This window comes from Hipposideros armiger, unplaced genomic scaffold (assembly GCF_001890085.2).
Source record: "Hipposideros armiger isolate ML-2016 unplaced genomic scaffold, ASM189008v1 scaffold_385, whole genome shotgun sequence".
Lineage (NCBI taxonomy): Eukaryota > Metazoa > Chordata > Mammalia > Chiroptera > Hipposideridae > Hipposideros > Hipposideros armiger.
In genome coordinates this window covers 1,223,963-1,239,426 of record NW_017731735.1, presented here as the reverse complement: position 1 = coordinate 1,239,426, position 15,464 = coordinate 1,223,963, and the positions used below count along the sequence as shown (strand labels likewise).

Sequence of the window (15,464 nt, the reverse complement as noted above, 5' to 3'; positions counted from 1 at the left end):
TGGCAACCAGTTATTTTATTTATAACAGCTTATTATTACTGAGGCAGTATACATGCATTGTATAAAAATGGAAACTGTAGGCCAACAACAACAAAACATATCTTCACCAGAGATCACCACTGTTAACACCTTAATGCAGATCCTTTCAGATCTTTTTTCATCAATATATAGACATTTTAAAAACAAAATACGATTACCCTGTATATATGGTTTTGGAACTGGCATTTTGTTAATGATTTTGACCTTTCCATCTTAGTAAATTTGTACCTCACCTAATCCTGCCCATATTAAAATTTCTCCAGTTGACTCCAATTATCTTTTATAGCAACTTGTTTAAACCAATAGGGAATCCAGGACCATGTATTATATTGTTATTGCATACCTTAAATCTCTTTAATCTAGCAGTTTTGACTTTAAAAAAAAAATCACACTGATTTGCTGAAGAGAGCTGGCCAGTTGCCCTGCAAAATGCCTCACCTCCCAAGATTTGTTTAGCTGCTTCCTCCTAGTGCCCCTTTAGTTTGTTTCTCTATCCCCAGTATTTCCTGTATACTGAAAGTTACATCTAATATTTTTTTGTGGGGAGTAGCTAGAATATATGCTGGGTTGGGTTGAGTTATGTATTTGCCTCACACCAGAATTGGTCTACTGGTTAGTGATACTAAGACCCATTCCAGGAAACAAATGGTGACAGTCTGATCCCTCCAACATAGTTACATTTCTGGCCATAAGACTATAAGCTGATAGTGTTACCTGGCACTATATGAATGTGCAGTTGTCCACCAGCCATTTTACCTATGGTTTTTTTTGTTTTTATTTTTGCAAGCCAAATTTTATTAGATTCTTCAAACATAAAAATTATTTTAATAAACATGATCAGAATAAACATAACATGGAAAAAGAAAAATACACAGCTTGTATTGTTCATTTAGTGTATGCGTAGATTATAACTATAGAGAATCACTGTTGTTATAGCTTTCTGTCCTTCTGCAATTATAAACTAATGAAAAGTCATGGATGAATTACCTATGGTTTTAACACCAACTAATAATTTTTGCAAGAATAAATTTTTTTAAAGATTTTTATTTTAATTGGGGAATTGGGGGATGGGAACAAAAAATATGGAACTCTTCACGAATTTGCGTGTCATCCTTGCGCAGGGGCCATGCTAATCTTCTCTGTATCGTTCCAATTTTAGTATATGTGCTGCCGAAGCGAGCACACAAGAATAAATAATTTTATTAAAGTTTGCCAAATGCTATTTTTCAAATTCTATCATTCTTTCTATACTTATTAACTGGCGTTTTCCCCTCAACTAGGGTTCAAATTAATATGAAAAATAACTGCCAGTAGACCAAACTCAATGCATTTGGGGACAGAATTTAACCTATGGGCCTCTACCTTCTGATCTAAGGTCTAAGCCAGACAAAGTCTCACCCCTGTCATCTGTACCTTGCAGCATCAGGTCTTTTGTTTGTAACACTCAATTACTTTGCATTTGTTGTCATGTTGCTTGTAATCTTCTCAAGGCATTTTATGTATTTGTCTCCCTGGCTAGACTGTGACATCTTCAAGGGCAGGGACTCTCCTGCAATATATTTCCTTTGCTTCTCCTAATGTGCTTTTAAAGGTACTTTGGCTATCACTAATTCTAATTAACAAAAAAAAGCATTAGTAAGCACCCAATGTTTTCATTACTGTTTCTTATATTCCCTGGCTTTCCCACTAAAACTTTCCCTAAATATCTATCATAATGAAGTGCTTATCTCATTACAGTTTACTTATGCTGTGAGAGTCCCTGTGATGGGGTGGAAGGGAAGAGGGAAAAATAGCTCTTCATTGGTCTTCATAGTTGGAGTCATTTTCTAGCTGTGTGACCTTGGGTAAGGCCCATTATCATTCAGTTTCTATTTCTCCATTCAGTAAAATGAGGTGACTGTTATCTCTAAAATCTCATCCTGTTTGGCCCTAAGTCTCTAGGATACAAGCCTAAAGGGTACCTTTTAGTATATTCCTTCTAATCCATTTCTCCCTGCTTGGATAGCACCTTGGCTTCCTTCATAAAGGTCTGCCGTACCCTTTCTAAGCTTAGGTGAAATAATACCCACAGGGGACAGAATTTGCCTCTGATGATTCTCCTACCATCAGTTAGACTGGTCTAATCCACACATTCCAGGAACAATTTGCTCCTATTTTCAAGGTCAAACCTTAGTCCTTTACCACTGGAGCCCAGTCTGGATATTCTAAGGGTCCTATACAAGCAATTGTCACAGCAGAGACCCAGTCTTAGGTCTTGCTTGCTGCAAGGGAGGAGAGGATGGAGGGCTGAGATTGGTTGGACCCTTGCCCTTGTGGAGCCTCACCATTGGGGCTCTGAATGACCCCAGGCCAGCTGAGGTATGAGTCTAAAAAACAAAATTAAATTTAAAATGCCTTAGCTCTTGTTTTTTTCCAATCCTTTTATCTCAGTCCTATTAGTCTCCTTTCCCTTTTTATTCCCTTTTGTATAGGTACAATCTCAAGATCCTCATCTAACTGGTTTTGTGCCTGGAATTAGCTGTTTTCCTACTTCCTCCTTGGCTGAGGACAGTCTCCAGCTTTATTATAAATGGAATCTTACCATTTCTCTGGCCTTGAGAGCTCCAGATGGTGAAGGGGTAACATCTCTTAGGAGTGAGGCAGAGAGAACCACCACCAGCCTCATTCTTGATAAAACACATTCATGCATTTAGCAAATAGAACCAGAGCAAACAGCCAGTCTTCTGTGAAAGCCTGACCTCTGTCCTGTGACTCTAATCTAGAGACAAAATGGATCCATAATTCCCTTTTCTCAGGCCTAGTGGCTGTTGACGAAAATCAGGTGGCGAGTTGCCAAACACGGTGTACCTGTTGCTTTATCCTTGGCAGCACCCTATGAATCTTTCACTATCAACTGTAAATGTTAAATACAACTATTAAGGATGAGCAGTCTTCTAGTGAACAGGAGGAAGGGAAACTTGCGATGCAGGGTACACTTAGGAGCCTGCCAATGACGCAGGGTGCTGGGGCTGTCTTCCCTGGGCCTGTCCTCATTAGAGGTCAGCACTGTTTTTCCTCAGGAAAGAGAGAAAAGACCCAGTGGGAAGAAATCTTGGGGAGCCCCAGAGCTGGGACAGGTAAGCATAGACCTAAAAGGAATCAGCTAGTCAGCAGCAGATAGAGGTCAAAATCGGAGTAAGAAACAAAAAGTCAGAATAACAGTGGACAAGCCCCCAAGAGTAAAGACAGAACCAAAGGGATGGATAATAAAGCTATACATGCTTCTCTGGATTTCCCAGGCCTGGAGCAACCTGGTAAGAAAATTTCCCAGTCACAGTCTTTGTATTCACTTATTTAATAATAGTTCAGAAGTAGTCCCATCTGTAGAACAAGTAATCTAGCATATCAGTACATTTATCCCTCCAAAGTGCATTCTCTCCTCTGGCAGTCAGTGGTATGAATCTGAACTACTACTCTCACTCAGAACCCTCTTCTATGCAATTCCCAGGTTGGCTGGCATAGTCATCTTAGAATAACCCCTAAATATGGAATTTCTGTTCTTAGGCGTCATCATTTCCAGTATGAAACTCTATAGTGACAGAAAATGAAGACTAAGAATCCAAAATTATCAGATTAATTTGCTTAAAACCAGTTTACCTAGAGACAATCTAAAATATTTATCAAATCTGCAGCATTTTCAAAAGGATTTAGCGGATTCACCCTTTCACTTTTTATTGCTGTTGTCTGTATAACCTTAAATTGTTAGTCAACTGAATATGCCACATACCTGTTCATTTGTTTAGAATATATTGGCATTTTAACAGCAGGAAAGTAGAAGTTAGAACAAAGCATAAAATCATATTGAGCTCTGTTACATTTTTTCAAGGCATTTAATTTGTAAAGGAATATTAGATTAAGAAACACAAAAAATGATACACAAAATGTCTGTACCAATTATATTTATTGCTAGAGACTTTAAGCTTTTTTAAAAAGTGTCTGAAAAGTAGATAACATAGAAAGAGATATCCAGAAAGGTAGGAAGCAACCTCATCATTTGCGAAGTGCTGCAAATTTGATAAATTTATGTTGTTGATGATAACTCAGAAGTATTCTTGGATGAATAGATATAAATCCTTGAAATACCCAAAGCATGACAAAAAAGAATAGAATACCTAGATGGCTAAAAAAAATACCCAAAAGGAATTGGAGCTTTTGGCAAAGTGGTCATTAAGTGGAGGAAACTTTAAGCACACAAGTTCTCAATGAATTGATTTTAAGAGATCTAGCTTTAGGTGAATAAATTTCAGCCAAATTTACTAGAAGAACCAAGTCAAAGTGTTTTGCCCCTCTGGCTCTTCGGAAACTCAGAGTTTGGAAGTTGCAGTGGATATAACCCTGGATTCCTCTGAAAGATGGCAGCTCTAGAGTGGTGCTAGGGAACCAAGTATAGGAGTGACCTGAGAAGGGAGGGTGTGTGTGTGTGTGTGTGTGTGTGTGTGTGTGTGTGTGTGTGTGTGAGTCCGTGCCCATGGGTGCATATACTGGGCTGGAGGGCTCAGTGCACTTACACAAGGCAGAGTGGATAGCCTGAAGCTTCCTAGACATCTCCCCCAGCAACTCCACATCCAGTGACCCACTCATTACCTCCTCCCCCACCTGAGGAAAAGAGGAACCAACTACAGGCACACAGCTAGTGTCCCCAGGCCCATGTGAGTCCCTGAGAAACAGGCAATACAGGCAGCAGGCCCACCCAGAGCTGGTCTCCATTCCCAGCAGAGGGGTGAGCAGCTCGCCTACTCTTTATAGAGAGCAGGTGGCCAAGAAATAACTCATTAATAAGGTACAGCTCTTTATCCAGATACAGAAATAAGATGCTGTGGTGTGGTAAGAACCTTGGCTGACCCCAAATATGACCCAGGTGTGGAGTACAAAAGAGTCAGGAGCTCCGTGATGTCCTCGCTCCCTCTAATCCAGAGCCAGAACATTGCTTGACGTATACACAAATATATACTGGAAGATATAGGCTAGAATCAGACCTTAGAGAGGAACCTGCCTGTGTGTGCCTGAGTATATGCCACCGCACAGGCTGCGCATGTGGAAAGAAGGCAAGTCCTCCTCCTCCTCCACAACCCATTTGGAATGTCATGATCTTTGGGTCTCTGGCCCTTGGGGCCGTCCCCAGAGGACTCTCTGCCAGGCCTGAAGAGTACATCCTTTGCCTCGGCTGGCCTCAGAGGGGCCCACTGGCCAGAGGAATTTGTCAACAGTGGTGATGGCAGCACCAGTGACTGCAGCTCAGATATAATTGGCAGGGGGCTGTCGAGCATTGAGCCGCTGTATGTGACAGCCGTGGCAGAGCAAGTGCCCGTCCAGAGGGAAGCAGCAGCAGCCTTCCTCATCACTCAGCTGCATCCGGCAGTCCTAGGGAAGAAGGACACTAGTTCACCTCGGCCCAGGCCCCTCAGACATCCTGGGAGTCTGCCCTGCTCAACACCAGACTTCTAAGAAAGGGGGTGGGGTTGGAAGGGATGGATTCCCAGAAGAGACGCCTGAGAAAATACCTCAGCTGGACACCAGGTGTCGCTGTTACAGCAGAAATAATGAGACAGGCTTCCATTTCCAGCGGATATCAGGAGGCCCTATAGTTTTAGGAGTCTTGACTCCGGGAAGCCAGGTTCAGAAAGCACTAAACAACCAGGACCAGAGAGAGTGGCTGGAGGATGAGAAAGAGACTGGAGAAGGGTCAGAGCACCTTCCTGGTGTTCCATGCTCCATACCTCCCCTATAGATTCCTGCAGTTCTAGGACTTGACTCCTCCCCTGCCCCATTCCAATTCTCCTCCAGGAACCCTGGCCCCCAACACTCACCTCACAGTGGTAGCACTCAAAGTGATAATCTCGGTCCATGGATATCACCCTCACAATGTCCTCACAGCCCTGAAATAATGCAGACCCCCATGGAGATGACAGCTGCATGACAACCCCAACTCCACCCTCCCCAGTCCAGGCCCCACTCCCACCCCAATGGGAAGATCATACAAAGGTTTCCACAGCCTCCCTGCAATCATCTGTAGCTTTCAGATGGCCTTTGTACATCTTACTGGAACTTTCCCCTCCCTTTCCTTGGCTCCAGGGGCTCTGACCTTAATTACCTGTCTCAGCTGTGTGGGCAGCTGAGGGAAGGGAAAGGGGCAGCCAGCATAAATAAAACAGGCTAAGGTGGGGACAAGGAGTTCCAATAGGGTCTGGTCCCCACTGGCTTTTTTTGGGCTTCTCTCCCTAGGTACACCCTCAGTACACGCCATAAATGATTTCTAACCCCTTCCTACCAGCCCTAAGGATTCTTCCCACCTTTTTCCAGCCCTTACATCTGAGATCTGGTGACCCTGACATCAAAAGAAAGTCTCTTCCTCTGGACTGAGAGAGAAGAGATGGAGCCTGGGCCCAGTGAGGCTGTCAGACATGTCCAGGCCCGGATGTTAGGGTCAGGGCGGTGACCCTGAGAGCAGAGTCACACGGGAATCTTCGCAGAGTACATTCCTCAGCACCACCACCTCCCGAGGGAGGCCAGGCAGCGTGTCCCCATCCCTTCCCCAGAGGCAGCAGCACTGGCTGCCCTGCAGGAGAACCCAGACTTACTGACCTCTGAGGGGAGGATAGGTTGGCCACAGGCTGCACACTTAGGAGCATAATTTCTGAAAGAGAGGGGGCAGAGATGAGCTAAGGCTGGGAAATCCCTGAGCCCAGTTCAACATCCCAAGAGGTGGACTCACTTGTGGTAGTCAGTGACACAGTACACCTGGTTGGAGAAGTCCACTGTGAAGGGAATGCCATCCAGGCACTTGTTGCACACGATGCATCGGAAGCAGCCTGGGTGATAGGACTTCCCCATTGCCTGTAGGATCTGGCTCGTGGAGTGGGAGGAGAATCAGTCTCCCTCTAGTCCTGGCTCTCCAGCTACACATGTTGTTCCCTGCTGCTCCCACGAAACTCATCCAACCCCCTGCTATCTTTCCAGAACAATGCTGTGGCATCTGAGGGGACCAGGGAGTCTGGAAATGGAGGCAGAAACCCTGAAAAAGGTCTTAAGACAGCGCTCAGGCTAGTGGTTCTCAGCCCTGGCTACATAATAAGATTGTCCGGGGCACTTTTAAGCCCATCAAAGCCTGGATCCCATCCCAAAAGTATTCATCAGTCTCTGGTGATGATGACCCAGGCACTGGTAGTTCTCTTTACTTCTTCCCAGGTGATCTGCTGGGCTGCCAAGACTGAGACCCACTGATCTAACTCAATTCCTCTTTCTTACAGAAAAGAAAACTGAGTTCCAACTGATCCTAGCCAGTAGCAGAAAGGGGATTAAGACCCAGAACCCCACACTCCGAGGTCAGGTGGAGAGCCACACTGTGCCTGCAGAATTAGGGAGAAGCCAGATCACAGAGGCCTAGGGATGGCAGGATTAGAAGTCAGGACTCAATCCCAGAGGCAGAGGAAAGCCACTGTAGGTAACTGTTCTGAGAGGAAAGGGATGAAAGGGATTCATCTGGTGATAGCTGTCCTCCCCCGCCACATTTTCTCAGTACCCTCGATTCCACCCCTCAGTCCCTCAGCCTCATCTCTGCTGAAGACATTTTGCTTACCTTCTCCAAAATCAAGTGACCACAGACACAGCATTTCTCAGCTGCCTCCTGAAACCCTGAAAACTAGGGACCAAGGGAGGATGTTACAAGCTGAGAATGACCTGATGGGTGGAACCCCAGTGGGCCACCAACAAGGGGGTCCTAGTATGGGAGTCAAGTCCAAGCCTAGGGATGCCTCTCACTCACCAGATAATCTTCCTCACAGTAGACAGAGCCGTTGACACTGTAGAAAGCCTTGCAGCGCAAAGTTCGCCCTAGAAGCAGCAGAGAAAGGGCTGGAGCCTATCCCTGGGTCCAGGAACAGGGCTTCCCCACTCTGGGGTCAATGATCTCCAATGTTGCACGATGCATTTAAATCTGGACTTTAGTGCTTATCCTCCTAACTGCTGTCTGTCCTCCCTCTCCACACAAAATCCCCAACAGATGCAATTCCAATTTGCTTTAGTCTCATTACTGCCAACTTCCCCTCTCCTCTGCTCACTGTTCTTCCAGCTTCTGCCTCCACAAGTTTTCTATGACCCTGCCCTAAACGAGTGCCTTCCTCTCCAGTGCCTGGTGCATGGGGAGCCACCTGGGAAAGCACAGCCAACCACAGGGTGGAGTACATGGTCAAGGAGCCTGAACAAGGTGCTGTACAATGTGCATAGAGACTATCACATTGTCACAGGCCTTGCCCTCTGGGACTTTTCAACCCAGGAAGCTCTTTGCCTGAGCATAGCTATCCTGCTCATCTAGCCCTGTCTGTTTCCTTCCAGAGGTAGGCTCTATGGAGGTCAGGACCTATTGGAGTTACTGCTGGGGACAAAGTGCTTTGTTTAGGAGCAAAGTTGGTTGGTCCCCTTTCCTGCTGCACTAGGCTGCTTCCCCAATTCTTAGAGGGGTCAGAGGCTGCCCAGGATTTTCTGTGAGCAGACAAGGCAGGGCCATTCCTCACGTAACCAACACCCAGGAACTGTTCCAGGGCATCTAAATTGTTATGGATGGGGGAGGAGTGAGACCAGGGCAGAGAATGGGCAATTTTCCCACCTCTGCCCTCTTCTCATCAAAATCTCCACTTCCAGCTCTACCCAGTGGTTTAGAAAAGCTGATTAGAAACTCATGAGACACAGGGGAGTAGAGAGGGGGGAAAAAAGGCACACCCGGAAGAGGCCCTATAAACAGAAGGACAGACAGACAGATGAACCTAAAGAGAGCCAGGCAGAGGCTGGGGAGTGAGAGAAAAGCTGAGTGCTAAAGTCAGACAGGCAGAGATAGGAGATTAAAGGTTTAGAAAAGGAATCAGAGAGGGGAAGCAGTGGGGAGGACTGCGGAGTTAAAGCCTCTGGGAACAGGTCCCCCTCCCCCCCTGGGCCTTGGGCCTCCTGAGCTAACAGCAGGCATTCCTGGAGCGTGATGTCATCAGCTTGGCATGGCCCGGTGGCCTGCACTCTAGAGAGGTGGCTGAACTCTGACCAGCCAAGAGAAAACCCCCTTCTCCGCCCCCCACAGCTCCCTACTCCCCCAGCCCACCCCTGCCCTTCCCACATTCCAGTCTTTCACTGTCGCCCCAGGCAACTCTGCTGCCCAAGACCAAACCCCACCAAAGAGAGGCTGGAGGGCTGGGCGGGAGTCCAGGCTGGGCAAGCAGGGAGGCAGAAGAAAGAGGGAGGAACAAACAGAGGGGAGGAAAGAAGCTGAACAGAGGGAAGACTGACTCCAGAAAGCAGACCCAAAATGGGAGCGGGAGAGCCAGGTAGAGCACAGGGAAGGGGAGCAAGAGAGAAGGTGGGGCAGCAATGGAAGTCTAGACACATGGTGGGGACAGCTGCTCTCTGAGCAAATGAAGAGGCACAAGCTCTGCTCCTGTTTCCCTAGGCACTTGTGAGTGTGTATGTGTGTGGGGAGTGCTTGAGGCCTCCAGGCCTGGTCCAGGTGTGGGGGCAGCACTCACCACAGGAGCAGCAGACAAAGCACTGGGTGTGGTAGAGGCTGTCCAGGGCCTGGCAGGCGTTGCTTTGCCCATAGATGCCTTTGTTGCACTTGATACAGGTGCCTGAGGGGAGAGAAGATGTTAGTGTCACACCCCACTCCCCCAGCTCAAAACCAGATTCCAGGTCTTTCCTGATTGTGGCAGGGGACCACCAGTCAGAGCCTCCCTTTGATGGGCTCCCTTCTGGGAAAAGAGGATAATGAGAAATGGGATGCAGCAAGGTCTTGGCTGAGCAGATCCATTCTTGTTTATTGATTAATCTACAAATATTTTCTGAGCATCAATTTTGGGCTTAGCAAAAATACTGTGCCCAATACTATGGAAAACTGGAGGAAAGTCAAAGATATGGTCCCTGGCCTTCAAATGCTCATTTTCTATTGGGGAGAAAAGACTAAACAGGCAAAGTATGATTCCCGTTGCACTGTGTGGGACAAATAGTCAGAGATGCCAGTCCATACGGGCCCAGGAACAGACTCGTAAAAACTTCCTACAGGAAGCCTCTCTGGGACCTGTTTCCCCATCTGTAAAATGAGCTGCTATTCAGCCACAGAATGACTTCTCACTGCTCCGCACCTCCAGGCTTCCAAGGATGGAAAGAGGATCTGGCTGAGCAGCGGGCCTTGTGCAGAGGGGACCATGTGAGCATGACTCCTGAGGGGAGGTGGCTGCTATGAGAATGCAGGGTGTGTTCCCAAGAGGGTTGCACAGAAAGAGGGGGAAGGGTGGCAGAACCCCTAATGTCTCCCTGTCATCTTCTATCACGGGAGGGACAGAGCTGAACTGCTCTTCCTGGATATTCCCCTGAAAGTACATACACCTGGCTTTGGCACCAGCCTCTCCTAGGTGTGTTCATCCCTCCCTCCACTCCCCAATTCCAGGCCCATGAGTGAGGGCAAGGGCCTGTCTTTGGGGAGCAGATCCCAACGGGCCCGCCTCACCCTGCCCCACCTCTCCCCCTCACACTGCCACACTCCTTGCCTGTTGGGGCCCATCCCAGCCTTTGCCCAGGGGCTTGGGAGCCCGTGCAGCAGCTGCAGCAACTGATGGGCCCAGGCCTGTCCTGCTCCCACCCTCTGGCAGCTGGGCAAGGCTGTCGCCAAGGAAGAAGGCCCCTACCAGGGGCAGGAGTAGGAGAGTATGGTTAGGCTGGGGGTTCTGTCAGAGGAGGCAACCTGACCCCCAGGGAGGAGAGGCCCTCACCTCTGGGGTCAAAATGTGGCCTCCTCATGGTAGTGGAGATCTGCCCCAAGCTTGCCATGCCAGGGGGCCCTGTCAGAGCCATTTCTTTGGGAGGCTTTGAACATCAGGGGAAGACAAGAGTAAACTGCTCAGGCATGTCCGCCTCACCTCCTCTAACCCAGGGTATCCACACCTAGGTTCTTCCTGCCATTTTATTGCACTCTTTCTGAGCTCTTTTTTCCTTTTAGCTCTGATGGCTTAACCAAAGAGACTTCTTTCCACCAACAGCCATTTCTCCTGGGCCTCAAAAGGAAAGTGCAAAAAGGATCCTGTTACTTAGTCTCCCTTGACCAAAAAGCATCATCAGCTCTGGGCTTTCCTCTCTAAGGGTAGAGGGAAAAGGATAGTGGTATTGTATTGAACCAGGCAGGGCCCTTTCGGCCTGCAGCCCTGCTATCTCTGTACCTCCTCCTCAATCTTCCCTCCCTGGCTGAGTTTCCCTCTCTATTCACATTTCTAGAGGTCAAGAGGATGGGGTCCATCCAGGGCAGGAACATGGATGTTGAGAAAGGTAAGGAGATAACCTGGAAAACTGAAGAAGCCCATAGCCCTGGGGGTGAGCCCTCCACTTCTTTCTGTACTTCCTACCACAGTCAGATTGGTATTTATATATGAAGTGGTGCCTGTGGGTCTTGGCTAAAAGATATTTCAAGACCCCAATATCCCCCCCACAGCTGAGACATAATCAGTACTTCTTAAAGGTAATGGTGTGTGGGAGACAGCATTCAACCCAGGTGTCCTTAACAGCAACAGAAAAGTAAGAGGCTAATTCTAGACAGATTTCTGGGCAAGTTATGGCCAGAACTGAAGGCCAGATGATTTCTGGCAGTTACACAAGGTTGTTATCCATCCAGGGGCAATGGTGTCCTCGTGGTCATGGCTTCTGTTCTGACTTCCAGAGGATGGGGAAATTAGAAGCTGACACCACCAAGTCTCCGCTTAAATGCCCACGCACACACTGAGCCAGCAGGACTGGAGCGAGCCAGCAGTGGGGTCCCTGCTTTCTGTTCCAGGGCGCTTCATCCTCCCTCCCAGGCTCCATTTACCCAACCACCGCCACCGCTCGGCGCGTGTTAGGGAGCAGTCCTCCCCCCAACCCCTTCCGCCGCACCCCACCCCTCCGCCCAGCGCCGCGCGGCCGGCCCCGCCCGCGGGCACCTGGAGCGACGGGACAGGAGCCGGCACGCACGCGGCCGGCCCGCCCCGACCCCCCCGCGCATTCCCCGAATTCCTGCGGGCGGAGCCTGGGCCCGGGTGGGGGCGCAGCGCGCAGAAGCCTGCTGGGGCACCGCCGCCAAGGGGGGAGCAAGATGGGGGATGCTATCACTGCCCCTAGGTCCCCTCCCTACGAGGCCTGCTATCGCGAAAATCCGAGGCTCTAAGCTTGGGGAACTGGGATTCACGAGATAATCAGGAGGTTAGAATTTAGCAGGAATAAGGAGCCCCTAGTCCAGTTGAAATCTAGTGGGAAGGGAAATCCCTCTTGCCTCTTTCTAACGCGCGTCTCCGCCTCCGACTCCACTGCGCCGGCAATGTAGACCGTCGGGGCAGTGAGGAACGAATGTGGTGACGGGTCCCTTCCTGTCCCAAACCACTTCTCTTACTCACCGAAGTAGTCCTCTCTGGCCTCCGGTTCCCGCATCCGGGTCCGGGGGGCCTCAGGAACGAACGGACCCGGCGACTCCTCGAGACCCGATGGCTCAATCCCCGAGGGTTCCCCGCGGGCGCCGACCTCTCGCCCACTGGTGCCCACGGTCAGGCGCAGCAACGCTGTTAGCTCATCCTGGTATCGGGCGCCCGCAGCGCAGTCCCCGTAGCCGGTCACCGAGTGTCGTCCAGGTTGCGCCCCTCGTCTCTCCAAGGGCCCTGCCGCTCCCACTCCAGCACCGGCTAGAGCTCCTGGGCTGCCCAGGGCCGGGGGATACGAGTGGCGGCTTTCCTGGCAGCCGAACCCCGCCGGCCGATGAGCGCACAGTCGGTCCAAGGCAGCGTGGAGCTCCGGGTAGGCGGACGGCATCCCTCCAGGGGAATAGCCCGCGGGAGCCCCGGCCAGGGGTGGGCCAAACAGGCATGGCCCAGCGGGCAGGGGACTACCGTGGCGCTGGTCGTAGCCCATGCTGATGCCGCTAGTACGATTGCTGCAGGGTCGGCTACCTCCGGCTCCGCTAGCCCCCGCCCCGTCCAGCAGCAGGCTGCCCCGGGGGCTGGACGGCTTGCTCGCGTCGCTGGCTGAGCTACTGGCGAAACTGGAGCGGGGGCTTAGGGCTGGGGCCGTGGTCTCCAGCCGAAAGTCGGGGGTCAATGACTGAGGTAGAGGCAAGGCCCGGGTGGGAGGTGGGCCCCCAGGAAAGGAGCCTTCATAGCGCTGCGCCTCAAAGGAGCCGCGCGGGTTCCGCTCAGCGTCCAGGGGCCCTTGCTCCCGGGCTGGCTCCAGCGGCTCATCCCCAGGTCCCCCAGTAGCTCCACGGGGCCCTGATTTCCTAGGTCCCCCCGACCCACTCAGGCGCCCCTTGCCCGAGCCGGGAGTCCCATCAGACCCAGAGCGGCTAGATTCACCCTTTCTGCGGCCGAATTTAGCGCTGCCGGAGTCCGAGAGTCTTAATTTCTCCAGCAGGCGACTGGCTTTCTCCCCTAACCGCTCCATGCCCTCGGGCCTGGGGCCTCCAGCCCCCTCCCCGCCCGGCACCCTGCAGCGTCCCGGCGGCCGCTTCTCTTTCCTTGCTGCCGGACTCCGGTTCCCCAGGGGCACAGGGTAGGCACACGACGGGTTTAGCCGGCAGCCCGGATGCCCAGCGCCAGTAATCCCACAGCATCCCCCAGCGAGAGGGGCTGCGTCCCCCCGCGCATCAGGAGTTTAGCAGGTCTGGAAGGGCCTACAGCCGCGGCTGTCCCGTCCACAGGTCTATCTGTTCACGCGTCGACTTGCCCGGCCACCCCACTCTGCTCGGCCCCCGCCCCCCTCACTCTCACACTCAGCACCGACCAAACTCCTCTCCCAAACTTTTGTCTGCCTGGCCGGATCTACTTTCCTGGAGGGGCGGAGCGCCAAATGAGAGAGGAACGGGGTGTCTGCGCAGGGATCTCTGGTACGCTGAGGGGGGCGGCGGGAGCTGGTGGTAACTCCTGGAGGTGGAGATCCACCGACTGAAGAGGAGGGCGAGTTTGGGCAGCGGCTACTACGTCGCTCAAGAATTGGGACAGGAAAAAGTTTTTTTTTGGGGGGGGGGGACTATTTGTTTGCAGTTGGAATGTGCGGAGGGGCACAGTGGAAGGTTGCGGTCCGAACGGGACAACGCGAGGCATGTTCTGCGCAAACACCGTGACTTTGTTCTTAGTGTAGGGACTGGGAGAGATGGAGAGAGACTAGTGCAGAAGTAGTGAGACAGAGATCCATAAAGAGGAAGACAGGGAGAGGAAGAAAGGTAGATATATAGAGTTTCAGAGCCGCGTACGTAGAGTCCAGAAAGGCAGGGAAGTCCATATAGAGAGGTGGTGGAAGACAGCCAAAGGAAAGGGAGAGCCGAGCAAAGGGGATCAAGGGTGATGCTGAGACCGAAGGGTGACTAGACTAAGAAAAAGACCAATTTGTGCAAGTCTAGAGAGAATGAGAGATAAACTGCAATAAAAAGACCACTTTCTGAACTCAAAGCTCCATTTAGGGAGAGAAGGAGCTTTAGTGTCCATGTAAAAGGAGGAAAAAGTTTGGGACTAATCTCTACCTTCAGGTTAGGACAGGTAGAGGGATAGACAGACACCCCCTGGTGTTGGAAAATGAGATTTTTAACAAATATTTCAGCTAACTGGGGATAGAAGGCCTGGTTTTAGGGCCAGCGAATGCCTCTCCCTTAGTTGGGGGATTGGTGATAAAGAATAAGTATTAAGAGGAAGAAAAGAAATGTCATTTAGAGGAGATAGCAGGTGAAAATGACCAGGGTGGAAAAGGAAAAGAGGCTGATATTGGCCATCCTAGAAAGATCAATAATAATAAAAAGAAATGGTGGCTGAAGTTGAACATACCTAATTAAATACCAGCCAACTGATTTGACCCAGGCTACCACATAAGGGACAAGGGATGGAGGAAGTAGGATGGAGAAGGTAAATGACTCCTTTGTATTTAAATGAGTAAATGAGTATGAAAATTATATGCAAACAAATCATATTATTTTCATCTCAAAATTCTGAACACCTTTTATAATCTTAGTGTAGCCTTAGGGAATGGGGAAGGAAAGGAGGTTAATATCTTTTGGGAAATTAATTTGGCACAAACTATTCGGCTTCTTTGTCCTAGCTGCATTGTTTCCCTGACCTCATCTCTCCTGAGAATCAGCCTCTCTGTTTCCCTGGTCAGGCCTACAGCTTTTCTCTGATCCAGAGGAGAGTTTAGTATCAGGCTGTAAGCAGGGAAGACTAAAAGCATTAGTAACAGGAGCTATCAGATTGCATCCAGAACTTTTATGAGTGACATCTTCAGAATTAATCATAAGGCTCTCCCTCCTTTGCTTTCTCCAGATGGGGAAGGAGAACATGGATTCTTCCTTCTAATTATTTACATCCAAAATATCCACACTGCCTCTAATATTTGGAAGCTTTGCTCCTTTGGGG

General features: G+C 49.9%; 1 protein-coding gene across 3 annotated transcripts; it reads right to left on the bottom strand.

Moving 5' to 3' along the window:
- Nucleotides 1–3,966: 3,966 nt before the first annotated feature.
- On the bottom strand, nucleotides 3,967–13,917 carry AJUBA (ajuba LIM protein). Of its 3 annotated transcripts, none has more exons than XM_019663128.1 (8): nucleotides 12,471–13,914; nucleotides 9,585–9,686; nucleotides 7,841–7,908; nucleotides 7,655–7,717; nucleotides 6,791–6,921; nucleotides 6,661–6,712; nucleotides 5,886–5,954; nucleotides 3,967–5,439 (listed from the first exon to the last, which is right to left on the bottom strand). In XM_019663128.1, exons 1-8 carry the CDS (start codon nucleotides 13,504–13,506, stop codon nucleotides 5,314–5,316), a joined length of 1,647 nt encoding a protein of 548 aa, XP_019518673.1. In that variant the 5' UTR covers nucleotides 13,507–13,914; the 3' UTR covers nucleotides 3,967–5,313. The 3 variants fall into 3 exon arrangements, with proteins under 3 accessions (XP_019518673.1, XP_019518675.1, XP_019518674.1); XM_019663129.1 differs by lacking the exon at nucleotides 3,967–5,439 and adding an exon at nucleotides 5,452–5,731 and having other exon boundaries at nucleotides 12,471–13,917; XM_019663130.1 differs by lacking the exons at nucleotides 9,585–9,686; nucleotides 12,471–13,914 and adding an exon at nucleotides 8,681–8,964.
- Nucleotides 13,918–15,464: the final 1,547 nt, after the last annotated feature.

Excerpts from the sequence above, each read along its gene's own strand:
- AJUBA (XM_019663128.1), bottom strand. The coding sequence starts at position 13,506 with ATGGAGCGGTTAGGGGAGAAAGCCAGTCGCCTGCTGGAGAAATTAAGA. Across the intron at positions 6,922-7,654 it reads GTCACTTGATTTTGGAGAAG|ATCCTACAGGCAATGGGGAA; the intron begins GTAAGCAAAATG and ends TCCACGAGCCAG. Across the intron at positions 5,440-5,885 it reads TTGAGTGCTACCACTGTGAG|GACTGCCGGATGCAGCTGAG; the intron begins GTGAGTGTTGGG and ends CTTCTTCCCTAG.